The sequence below is a fragment of the Poecile atricapillus genome, chromosome 11 (genome assembly GCF_030490865.1).
Source record: "Poecile atricapillus isolate bPoeAtr1 chromosome 11, bPoeAtr1.hap1, whole genome shotgun sequence".
Taxonomy (NCBI): domain Eukaryota; kingdom Metazoa; phylum Chordata; class Aves; order Passeriformes; family Paridae; genus Poecile; species Poecile atricapillus.
The window spans coordinates 5545317-5557728 of NC_081259.1; the positions used below are offsets into that span (position 1 = coordinate 5545317).

Sequence of the window (12412 nt, forward strand, 5' to 3'; positions counted from 1 at the left end):
ATCAAGCCTCTGTGAGATTTACAGGGATAGATGCACCAGGCCCCGACGCATGGAGCTTTACAGATAAAACAACACATAATATTAAAATCAGAACAGGATTCACTACTAACACATGCCATAGTCTCCAAAGCCAAAGCTAACATTCCCAAAACAGTCCATCAGCTTAGTTAAAGGACGGAAAATCTAAAGGTTAAGGTTTGTTTAGAATGTATTTTGTCAATTTTTTTAATTAAGGTATCAAAGAAGCCAAATTCCTTGCTGGTGTGAACCTACTGGTCTGATGGGAAAATAATTCCAGTTCCACTTGTGGTAACACCTGCAGAATCAGGCCCTCCAAATTAGAAATACAAAAAAATGTAGCCCCATATAGAACACAGGAAATTAAATGGCAAGCCTCTGTTTTCTAGTGGGACAGCCCAGTTCAGGGAGCTGTTGTACTCTTACCCCAGGCAGGGAATTAGCAGCAGCCAGTTTAATCTCTAGGGGACAAGCAGCTTCCCTTTCCCATGCACAGGGGTGCTGGGTGCTGATCCAGTGGGATCCCTGGGCAGCAGGACAAAGCCTGGGCTCTCCTCTGCTTTGTGGGTGGCTCAGGAGGTGACGGAGGGGGAAGCAGAGCTGTGGCTGAAGGTTAAAATCAGAGGTTTTCAAGCAGAGAAAAAGGAAAGGTGTGTGGCATTTCCTGCTGTGTTTTACTCAGTTATTTGCTTGCTTCCCACAAGCTGTGTTTCAGTGATTGACTTTTACTAACAATGATCCATAGGGAAGCCAGGTCCTCAGTCCTATTCATGGATATTCCAAAAAAATCAAACCTTCAAGCACCACCTTATGTTTGGGCAAATGTGAGTAAATATTGCATTTGCACATACACGTCAAACCCCGTTATTTACACACTGTACAGTCAGTGGACATGCTTCACATTCCCATATCTCCACGATTCTACAATCCAAAAGACCCAAAGTTAGACTGGAACTTCTGAATGGCTTCTGGTCCCAGAGACTTTAGACATCAAATGCCCTGAAACAAGTACCTTGAAGTAAAAAGCTAAGTTTTTAATTTCTATGCTATACATTGAATACATTAAAAATGTAAAAACTGATAATTTGCATGAGGAAATGGACACAGAGAGATAGTCTTGCTTTAAGAATTTCATGACAAATCTGAATTTAGAGTTTGATAAGTGGACTGTGCAGTAAGTACACATAATCCTCCTTTCCTTTAAGTAGAGCCTAGTAAATCCCAATATAGAGCTGTAGGCAGGTGAGATGAGGCTTTACCTCATTTCCTGCTGCAGCAGGAGATGCACTTACACTCCCTACTCCAAGCAAACTCCAGTGTGAATTGTTACACTGCACTGCCCACGGATGTCCTTGCTTACCTAGTCAGATACTATATATCATAGCACAGCATTTTGCAAAGAATGTGAAACATATTTCCTAATCCAGACAAATTAAAAGCATCAGTTTAACCTCAAATGTTTATTGCATTTCAAACAGCATTTATCAAAACAAAGAGCTCATCACAACATATATAGGTACTGGACCATCCAAACCCCTTCATTTGGTATGTCTCCAGCATAACAATTAACACAAATTATTCTGAAACCAAAGATATCTACACCAAAGAAAAAAAAAAAAAAAAAAAAAGAAAAAGATAACACCCCATCTCCTGAATAGAAATCAGTTCCACGTGGAAAAACCTAAAGAAAAACCCCCCAAACTAGTAAAGAATCAATCCAAATTTCTGAATAAATAAACAGTTTTTCCTGCAGTTTAATGTTTTCACTCAAATCAACGATCAGATCCCACACGCCTGCTTAAATATGCCTGACTTTGGTCCTTACAAAATGACAAGATTACAGTATGATAAACCAGATGATAGTTTGAAGCGAGACAATGAGGCATTGTTTACAGAGAAGATTGAGAAACTGGTTTAACAAAAGGGTTCCGTGGACATCTATTGTATGTACAAGAAGGAGATTTACTGGAGATTTTGTAATTTCTACAAGGCTCTTTCCAACCAGCTTCATTAAGTTGAAGTAAATCAAATCATGCAGAGATCTGGCTCAGCCAGAGAGACATGCCGGGAAAGATACGAAATGAAGAAGAACAGACGCGAGATGATAAGCTTTAGAATCTTTGGCATTTTTCATAAACATTTTCAAGGTTTTTAAATCTGTATACTCACCCATTTTCCCCCACACACTCGCCTATAAATACATTATATATGTACTCTTTATACACAACTCTGTATATGCATGGGTACACAAGCACACGTGCAAACAAAGAGGCATTTTTGTGGCTTTTTAAACCAGGATAATCTTTCCTCAATCCTTCCATTTGCAGCTACACACAGCTTTGCATGAGCAAAATACATTCTTTAGCCAATCAAGTATATGAAAATGTGCCTGTCTTTATTCAAAGGCACAGTGGGACTTTGAAAAAAGAACTTATGAAAAACTACTGAATCTGGCTAATAACCCCGTGGAAGATAGTCTGCTGTTAGTTTTCCTTCTTCAGATTCTTGGAACAGGCCCCCAAGACTGCTACAGAACCACACACAACTCCATCTGGATCACCAATCCATAAATGAGGTTTTAACCATTTTACCTTTTATTAGATGACTTTCAGAGCCTTTTTTTTTTTTTTATTTCAAAAAGAATCCTTTCTCCCAGGATTTCTGTATTTCTTTGTACTGTCAACTACCCCAGGGAATGCTGGTGGTAATCTCTGCCTGGGAATCCTAAGCAACAACTCCAGCCCTCGTACTACAAAGGCTTGTGGTGACAAGTCACTCCCAAAATCTCCCACAGCACCTAAAGGACCGAGGGCTGCAGTATCACCAAAATTAAGCAGGTTTTACACACGATTCTGTGTTTTAGTTTCCCCAGCCAAACAACCTGACTAATGCTGGTTTTCTGAAATACATAAAGCAAATGCACAACTGCTAAAAGATTGGTAAGCAAGCAAGAAATCACATTCTCCACAGAACACAAAATGGGGTCCTTTCTTCTGTCTTTCCCTCGTTGCTTCCACTTGACTTCACTTTTGGGTCTTCTCCTTGTGAACCACCAGGAAAGACTGCAAGAAGACATCAGTGGTGGACCAAAGCCTGCACACTATTGCACAACCACTTCTTTGGGCACATGCTCTCTTTCTGCACAAGCACTTGTTTCTTTAAGGCTATGAAGTGTTTTTTTTTTTCCTCTTGGATCTGTAGTGTTGACCCCTCTGGATTTAGACAGGAAAACAACAGCTATGCTGAAGATATCTGATGAGATGGAATTATAAAAGGCAAGCCAACAGAGTCTTTTCAGGTCACTGAGTTAGCCTTTTCTCTTAATCCTTTCATGGCATAAGGTTTTCATGCATCCATTGCCAGCAATGGATCTCTGATGATTCCAGTATGCAAAGAGTTAACCACAGTCTGGGCTTTAAAAAAAAAAAAAAAGGAAAAAAAAAAAGGAAAAAGAAAAACCCACAAGTGCTGGATGAAATATTGAGATACTGTTGGAGCTCCTAGCTCTTTCTGCTAATTATGATAAAAAACTTTTTAAAATGTACACTGCTTGAACAGAAGATGGGTATCAAAGACTCGTTAATTCAGAGCTTAAACCTTTCTAGGCACAGTGATTTAACTCAGAAAAGAATAGCTTTCATATCTTAATGTAAATCTGTTGGATATGTTAAAAACTGGTTCAGAGCATCTCCTCACATCAGCTCAGCTGATCTGGTACACTAAGCAGAATTATCTCTTCCTACATAACACAGGGAGTGCTGCCACATCCAGCCTTGTCTCTGCAATCAAAGGGGGAAAAAAAAAAGAAAAATAAAAGGTGCAGTTGCACCATCCTCTCCCATTCTCCTCCCCATCCCACAAACTAATTCATGTTTCACCTTGCTCTTTTTTGGGATGCCATGCCAAAAAGACAACCCCGAAAACAAACCCAAGATAGGTGTTTATCAGGAACCACATCTTCAAAGAAAGAGAAAGTCTGTGGCAGTGACTTTAGTGTTGTTCTGAAGCAAGAAGGAGGGGAGGGATGCTGTTTGTGCACGCGTGTGCAGGGAGGGAGGCGCCGCGTTCCCAAACGCCGCCGCATCCTATAGCGCGCTCCTCTTCTTCCTGATGGGGCTGGAGCTGCTGGATGGTTTCAATTCAGCGTGCTGCACCTGTGAAAACAAACAGCCATGACGTCTGCACTTAGGTAACTCTAGCTCACTACAGCGTGTGCTAATGGCTCCCCCAGGACAAACCCAGGGAAACTAAAGAAGGTTCAAAAGTAATGAATCATTTTCTAAACACAGGAACATGGGGGATTAATTGCAGGAAGGATTTGAGAAGTCATGCATCATTTCTTGAAACAAAAATATTAAAAGCAGATTTTTCTAATGAGATACATGGGGTTCTACCTGATTTCAGCAATCTTTTGGGTTTGTTTTGGTTTGGAAGTTGTTTTTCTTATCTTTCTGGCATTAACCTATTAGTTTAATAAACTTCTCTCAGGAGTCTCAATTCAAGTGGATCCCAATAGACAATAAGATGACAGTTGTCTCAACCATACACAGACCCTGGGATGCTGAAACACTTAATAATTTCAAAAAAGGAAAGTATTGTCCCAGATAGAACCTGGACAAAGCTACCTCCACCTTTCAAACAAATTCATACACAATATAATGATTAAAACATGCGTGGTAAACTGTCAAGGATGGTGTAATCTCCAAATTGTCTGTTGTGTGAGACAAAAGTATTCTCACTGAAATCACGGGGGAAATTGGGCTGAGCACATCATCTTTTTCACTCCTTCTCTGTCTTTTGTCCAACACATGTGGTTGTAAATGGGTACTGTACAGACAGGAGTAATTTCCAGCTCACTGCAGCAGCCCAGTGAAATGCTGATGCACTGATAGCACGAAAAACAAAGCACATGGAGAGGCTTTGGAGCTTCCATGGATGACTGTGTGTGGCTATCACCATTTTCAGCACTAGTGGAAAACTCCAAGGTTTGTCCCATCCAAGGAACTCCTATCATTCCTCCCATAGAAAACGGTGATCATTTTCCTTGGAGAGCTCAAAGGATCCCAATATGATAGAAACCACTCAAGGAAATGTTGTAAGTGTAAATGTTAAATAAAGCATAAATAGAAAAGCAGCTTATCTTTAAACATAAACACTTAAAGGGCATATGCAAACCATCACTGCAAATCCAGTGGCCTCTACAAGAGCAATGACAACAAATAAAAATACACTGAAGCTTAATGGTTCTATGATTGCTCCTGCTTAGCCTTTTTCCTCCCACCACTCCATGGTGGGATTTCTTTCCAGCCAACCAGTCTGGTGGCCTCCTGAGATAAATGTCACCAGAAGCTTTTTTCCAACCCAGCTTCTACCAGATGCCTCAACACTGCATGTGAGCAATTCAGTTTCTGTCTCTAACAGCATGAAGTCACTACAGGTGAGATTGTGATTCCCTTATTCCCAGTGAGCAGCACCTCACAGGGAAAGTGCCACAATTCACAGAGAAAGGTACAATGCCAGAGGGATCCTGGGCATCAGGATCAGGGCCTGGGGACACAGATTCCAGATAGTTAAAACAAAAGAAAGAATCCTTTATATTGTGTGGCTTCATTACCCAGCAAGACTATTTTCCCTCCTCCAAGAGAAATAAACAGATCTTGACATTCGAAAGGATTTATTGTTCAAATAATTTCCAGGAAGATAGGCGAGATTGCTGAAGACAATGTTGTTGTTTCAAAGAAATGGGAGAAGAGACAAGACTTGACTGAAACTGAGGGAGGATTCTGGCTAGATTAAAACTTGTAATTCCATAATGGTAGAAGATTGATCTGATCAACTGTAGAGTATTTTATACACATTTCAGGGTTTTCTTTAAAGGAAAAGATGAGCAGGGCATTGTCCAAAGGAGGCCTGGAGCTCAAGCACAATGTCACAGAAATAATTCCCCCCATTCCTCCCCCTATCTTGAGAAAAAGGAGAATTCAGCAAATCCTTTTGGATGGTTATCTCTATCAAAGAGACCATTTTTCTCCTCCCTCTGTACAAATACCGGAGCAGAAAGGTGACGAAAACCACAGCTCAGTAACCACGCTGAGTGATTTTCCAGATCATTTTTAAGTAGGTCTTTTCAGGATAATTTTTCTGCAATCATTTTATCCTTCTGACAAAGGATTTTGGCTCCCCTCTCTTCTAACACTCTCTCCCCCTCCCTTTGTGGATTTTCCCCAGATTCCTTATCTCTGTTATTCAAAAGTCTTTGGCATTGTATTCCCAAAGGGAGCACCCAGCCGCTCTCTGTGTCACTCCTGCCTCTGTTGGCTGTGGCCATTCATTACTTACCTTTTGAACATCAGATGGTACCCTGGAGAGGAAATCTAGTAGCTCATTATTGTCGATGGCATAGGGATTTCTAAGCTTCTTAGTAAATTTATTTATGCCTAGGATAAAAAAAAAATAAAAAATAAAGGCAAACAAAATAATACAGCCCTTTTCTCCTCCCTCCCTCTAAATTTGTTCAGGCAAGGTGAAAAAGGGAAAGGGAATTCACAAGTAAAAATTAGTGTGAAAACAGTGCCTCAGACTTGAAGCCATACACATGTTCCCTGTCACGTGGAATCACTCACAAGTGCTTCCTGGAGGAAGTAGAGGACATTATTGATCAAGGTATTTCTCTACTTTTGGGATCATGTGTTGCCAACAACGTGGTGAAAAGCTATTGCAGCATGAATTCTTTCTGGGGGATACTACAGGGAGAATACACACATTGAAAACCAAATCTGCTACCCTATGTGACCAACTGGAAAGCTCTGAAAATAATTGGGAAAAAGGCTTTTTTTTCCTTCCATCTTCAGAAAATGAAAGCTTCTCTTCCCCATCCCTCATGGCTTACCCCCTTTTTGCAGAGCCACATTTGCCAAACTGCCCATATTATGATGCTGTGGGACACTGTAAAACCTTATCACAAGGTTTAGTTTGACTTTTGTGTGAATAATTAGGCTTATTAACTGCAGCAATAGCATCTCCATGGACTTAGTTAAGCTTCAGTTGGCAGAGGTGGTCCCTGGTCTGGACAGAAGATCCATGGGAGTGTAATATTATTGTGAAGTTCATAAGGTCTTCTCTTGCCTCTCTTAAGGTCTTCCAGGTGAAGAAAATCAGCTAACCCATTTTAAAGAATAGCAAAAAATTCAAATGTTGGTTGCCTCTCAGGATCATAATACAGCATTCAATTCCATCATGCCCCTGTCCAAAACCTCATAGTGGTTTCCCTGAAAGTGATTTCAAATGCTCCAGCCTTCTCTCCCTGAAATGTACCTGCTTCACTCTGAGATTCAGCTTTTAAGCCATATACTCGTAGCAAAATGACAACACAATTTTCTGTGTACCTGATTTTTAAAAAACAGAAAATACCATAAGGTCTTTTGAGGCCTTGCCACAGGGTAGTTGTTTAACATGTATCATATTTGAAGGCCCTGTCACTCTAGATGATGTTGAACGGATGTATAGTTTTCATGTACTCACCATGTCTTCCATACAAGAACAACAATATTTTGTTACTGAACTTTTTACTCCCAGCAATTTCTCCCCTTTCCTTTTGCCCTTTCTTTTTGTTTGATTTAATCCTTTAGTTCTTTGTTGCAGTTGCCCAAGAATGGCTTTTTTTTAATGCCACCTTCTCATTCCCTCCCTTTTCTGCATCCAAGGCAGCAGCAGATGGCTCAGCGCCAGGGGTGATGGGGGTCCCTACAACTCAGAGCCACATCAGGGCTGAGCTTCTGCAGGTCAGGGAGGATTTACCTGCACTGTGCTCTCCACACCTTTCTACCTCAAGGCTGAGATAAAAGTTAGCACCCTAAATAAGGCAGGAGGTCATCTGGAGATGCAGAAAGTCTTCAGCAGCTGGAATCATAGAATTGTATGGGTTGGAAGGCGCCTTAAAAACCACCTCAATCCAAGCCCCTGCCACAGGCAGGACACCTTCCACTAGACCAGGCTGTTCCAAGCCCTGTCCAACTTGGCCTTGGACAGTTCCAGGGATGGGGCAGCCACAGCTTCTCTGTGCACCCTGTGCCAGGGCCTCCTCACCCTCCCAGTGAAGAATTTCATCCTCATTTCTAATCTATACCTGCCCTCTTTCTGTTTAAAGCCATTCCCCGTAGTCCTATGCCCTGCAATGCCATCTCCTGTGAAAGATGATCCCACATTTCTTCACAACATCACCAGTAAAGATTTACTTTCTAAAAGCTCCTCTTTTAGTTCATTATGTATCTTCAAATAGTTTCTGACCCACGACAAAAGGAGATGCTCAGTGTGTCCCACTGGGCACAGCCTGTCCTGACTGCCAGGATATTCAGATCCAAAAGGCTCCCAGGGTCCAAATCTACATGGTCCAGCTCTGAAAACACATCTTGTCCACTTCCTACCATTTCCCAGCTGGAGGGCTCCAGCACCAGGAAGCTAATTACTTTCCTGCAGAAGAAGAATAACACTGAAAGTAGCTTATCTAGGCTAATACTCTTCTTGTGGTGCTGCTGGAAACTTATAAAGAACCCTAAGAAAAGCAAATTATCGGATAACCCAGGGGGGAGAAATGGTAATTTTAAGAAGTTCATAACATCTTTATTCACCTCTAAGCAACAGCACTTGTTTGTCTGTGTAACAGGTCGTTTAAAGCTTGTTTGATTTCACTCTGAAGACATATATTGTATTTATCTCATACAAATGAGACACTGTGGAGTACTTACCCCAGATTAAAACAATGTACCTCAGTGGTATAAAATACAAAATAACTGTTGCTGCTGCCAGGACCAAGCAGGCCAGGACAGAGAGGAAAGGCACGGTCCAGTTGAATGTGCTGTAAGGAAAAAACACAACCCCTCTCAGCATTTCTGTTCTTGGACACTGTTTGTGCTCTGCTACCCAATAATAATTTAATGACCTCTTTCAGTGCTCAGTGCAGTCGGATATGCTGTAAATTGCAGACCCTTTGGAAGGTGGATAAGCAGATTCCTCCATCTGGATGTTATAATGGATTAAGGGAGATATCTGAGAGGCAGATATTGTGATAAGGAAGGAGAAGAGGAGCCCTGGGGAGCTCAGTGGAGTTGTTAGGTGTGTAAGGGAGTTGTTTTGGTTTCTTCTGTGTGTCGCACTTGTTACACATCTCTGCTCTCCATTATTCATGAGCAGATTATCTGATCTGGAGACAGGGCTGAGCCAGCTCCACTGGGCCACAGTGGAGATAACACGAGATGTGTGTCCAGCCCAGGTGTGGCAGGTAGCCAGAGTCAACCCCAATAAATAACTTGCATTGAATTAATTATGATACCAAACTGTGAAAGAGCAGTTTGAGTAATTTCTGTGTACAACATTAGAGCCATCATATTCTATATAAATCTATGTATATATACATTTTCTTCTATATCTTTACATTTTCAGCAATGCTTTACTGTACTGACTACAGGAAGGAGGCTGGCTTGGATAAGCTGTAATAAACCAGCAGCAGCCCAAGCTTCTGCATTCTAACAATCCACATTGGATTTTTCCCTAGAGGAGCATTCTTGAAAGGCTCAGTTACTACAGCATTTCAGACTTTAGCCACATTGTAGTGAAAAACAGGATTTTATTTCGCTCAGACCTCTCATCTGCAAGTCAATGATGGACTGAAGGTGAGAAGCCACTGCTAACACATCTTTGAAATATTATTTTGTCCCCCTGTGCCCTTGTAAGACATAACCCTATGCCCTGCACCAAATATTGAGACACCCAGACTACAAGGATGCCCACTAGCCCACAGGTGGATTTATGGATCTGGGCATCTCTGTTTCACACAATCTGCCTGCTAACTTCATCATACCACTACGATGGGGAGTAGGAAGAAGAGAGAATGAATCTGGACCACTTCTCAGGCTATAAAATAAGACAAACTTCCCTTGACAGATAAAATTAATAGGACGCTTCAAGAATTACATTTAAGCTTCAATAGACGTATTAAATATTAAGTAAAAATAGGTGGGAGAGGACCCATCATTATCAATCAATGTAGCTTAAGTTAAAGCAAAAAAAAAAAAAAGCAAAACAGCTCAATTGAGTTAAACTATGAAAACTCCCTATGATTGTGTAACTGGAGTGACAGACGGAAACTGTAGCACAATTCAGTCTGTCACTTACAAAAAAAACTTTGATAGTAATTTTTTAATGGCACATCACTGCCGAGCTACAACAGAATTCTTCTGAAATTACATCGGGCATCCACATTAATACCCAACGTGTTCTTTAAGATCATTGTTGCCAAAATGAATACAAGAATTAATACTGTTTAAGTGCTTTGAGCCTTCCTGCCACACAGCTGGGCAGAACAGTGCCCTGTTCATAGACTGGAATACATCTTTGGGCCACTTCCACCCCAGCTGGGGTGTCCGGAGTGGCACCACAGCACATGTGGTTGCTGTATTTTTAGCTTGAACCCAGCTCCTCATTAAAGTGAGGCTCGGTCACAAACCATCACTTTGTGTTCAAAACAGACAACAATATGGATCAATTAAGCTCCAATAAAGACTGAGTTATGAAAGGTTTGTGTGGGGGGTTTTTTTTTAATTTTTTTTTTAGGCTCTTCACCTCCCTCCTTTGTAAGGTCAGGAATACCCTCTGTGCCTCCCCCCTTGCCATGAGACCCTGAAAACCCCCTTTGGGCTTCCTGGTGGCACCAGCAGGAAGCAGACAGCTCAAAATGGTAAAGACAGAAGAAGATCAATGTGTTGGCCAGGGACACAAGTGACTGATAACCCCCACAGCCAGGTCAGCATGGGGAGGGCGTGGGAAAGGCAACACTGACCATCAGTACCCACTTTCTGTGATGGGAATGAAATGCCTGAGGCTTCTGTGCCCCACATCTTCAAGCAGGATCTGCCATCCATGACTCCCCACCCCATCAGAAACAAGCAAGACCAGGAATTCAGGCAAACATGAAAGCTACATCAGTAAAGAACACTGCTTCTCCTCTTCTCTGTGCTCTGCAAAGGTTTTTTGGAATAAAAAGACTGAAAGAGAAGAAGCAGTGGTGGGACAGGACAGTTTATCCTGCTGCACCTTGCAGCCATTTTTGGAGCAAGACAATTACTCCACATTGATTGTCCTGGTTCTGCCTCACTTCAAATCATGGTCAAGCAAGAAAAATTTATTACTTACTTCTTAATTCTCTCTCCAAATGATGCTATTTCTTCCAGGATGCTTTGAACAGCTATGATGATCTCTTGGACCATGTGGATTCTCTCAATTAGCCCCTTTTTCTCAGACTCCTAACCAAAAGAAACCAGAAAACCAAAACTTTTAATAATTTGCTAGGGTGTTCACAGACTATGGTGAAACTGAGATTTCCAGCACTGCTGATCCATCCATGACCTCAAGTATTTCCCTGAAGGAAGGACAGAACAAACATCACACAGAACTAACATTATTTGTATAGATCCCTGCATTCTCTTCCTTTTCCTCAACGCATGGGCAGAGTTTTCTTCATCTTCTAACACGACTGCAGGATCTCAACCAGGATTTCCCACAACTGGATGCCAAAGCACAAGAGGTGCTGAGCACCCCTGGTGTGAAGCGCTGGCTGCTCAGTGCTCCTCAAGAACAAAAATATTCTTGTCCAGAACTTCTAAATATCACTTTTCTGAGCTTTGTAGGCTCCCCACAACCATGCTGGTTTGTGTATATAAATTAGCAGCAAGATGGTGAATGCAATATTTTTTGAGCATTCTGTATACAGAGACTCATTCTTTTACTGGGAAAAAAAAAAAAAAAGATCAAAGGAAAAAATGTCATTTTCCCTTTACAGCGGCCATCTCAACTTCATTTCTTACTGCTTATTTTAGGCAACAACATTACAGGACATTACTACACATGTGCAGAAATAAAAAGGAAGCACAGAATGAATTAAAAATCAAAATTACTTAAATCAGGCTTGAAAACCAGTATACAATTATCAGCATTCAGCATTTCTTTGCCAGCAATCTAACACACATACAGGCATGCAAATTGGCATGGTTGCAGATATTCTAGCAAGAAATCAGCAAAACATTCACTTATTACAAAATGCAGAGCCCTGGACACTGATTTTACATCACATTTAGACACTTAAAAATCAGTCCAATTCAGAAAAAAAAAAAAAAAACAACAATAAAAAGCCCAACAAAACATTTTAAGCTGTGTTTTAACCAATCTGTTCCCAGAGAGGGGAGATGATGGCATTTTGTATCCCTGCTCTCTGTGGCCCACACCAGTCAAGGTAGAGGAAAGGGTGGGTGGGAATGAGCAAGGGCCAGAGATTTTTGCATCAACACTGCTGCAACCCTGCCTCTGTGTTGTCATCCACATTATTCCTCCATGCAGGAAAGGG

The 12412-nt window shown here is 41.4% G+C and overlaps 1 protein-coding gene across 1 annotated transcript in view; it reads right to left on the reverse strand.

The window, feature by feature from the left end:
* Positions 1–1475: 1475 nt before the first annotated feature.
* Positions 1476–12412, reverse strand: part of MCTP2 (multiple C2 and transmembrane domain containing 2) — a 117727-nt gene continuing 106790 nt past the window's right edge. The window contains exons 20-23 of the mRNA XM_058847241.1: positions 11206–11315; positions 8763–8872; positions 6358–6455; positions 1476–4172 (exon numbers count right to left, since the gene is read on the reverse strand). Of these exons, the coding sequence (XP_058703224.1) occupies positions 4104–4172; positions 6358–6455; positions 8763–8872; positions 11206–11315 (387 nt within the window). The 3' untranslated portion in view covers positions 1476–4103. The remainder of the gene's footprint in view (positions 4173–6357; positions 6456–8762; positions 8873–11205; positions 11316–12412) is intronic.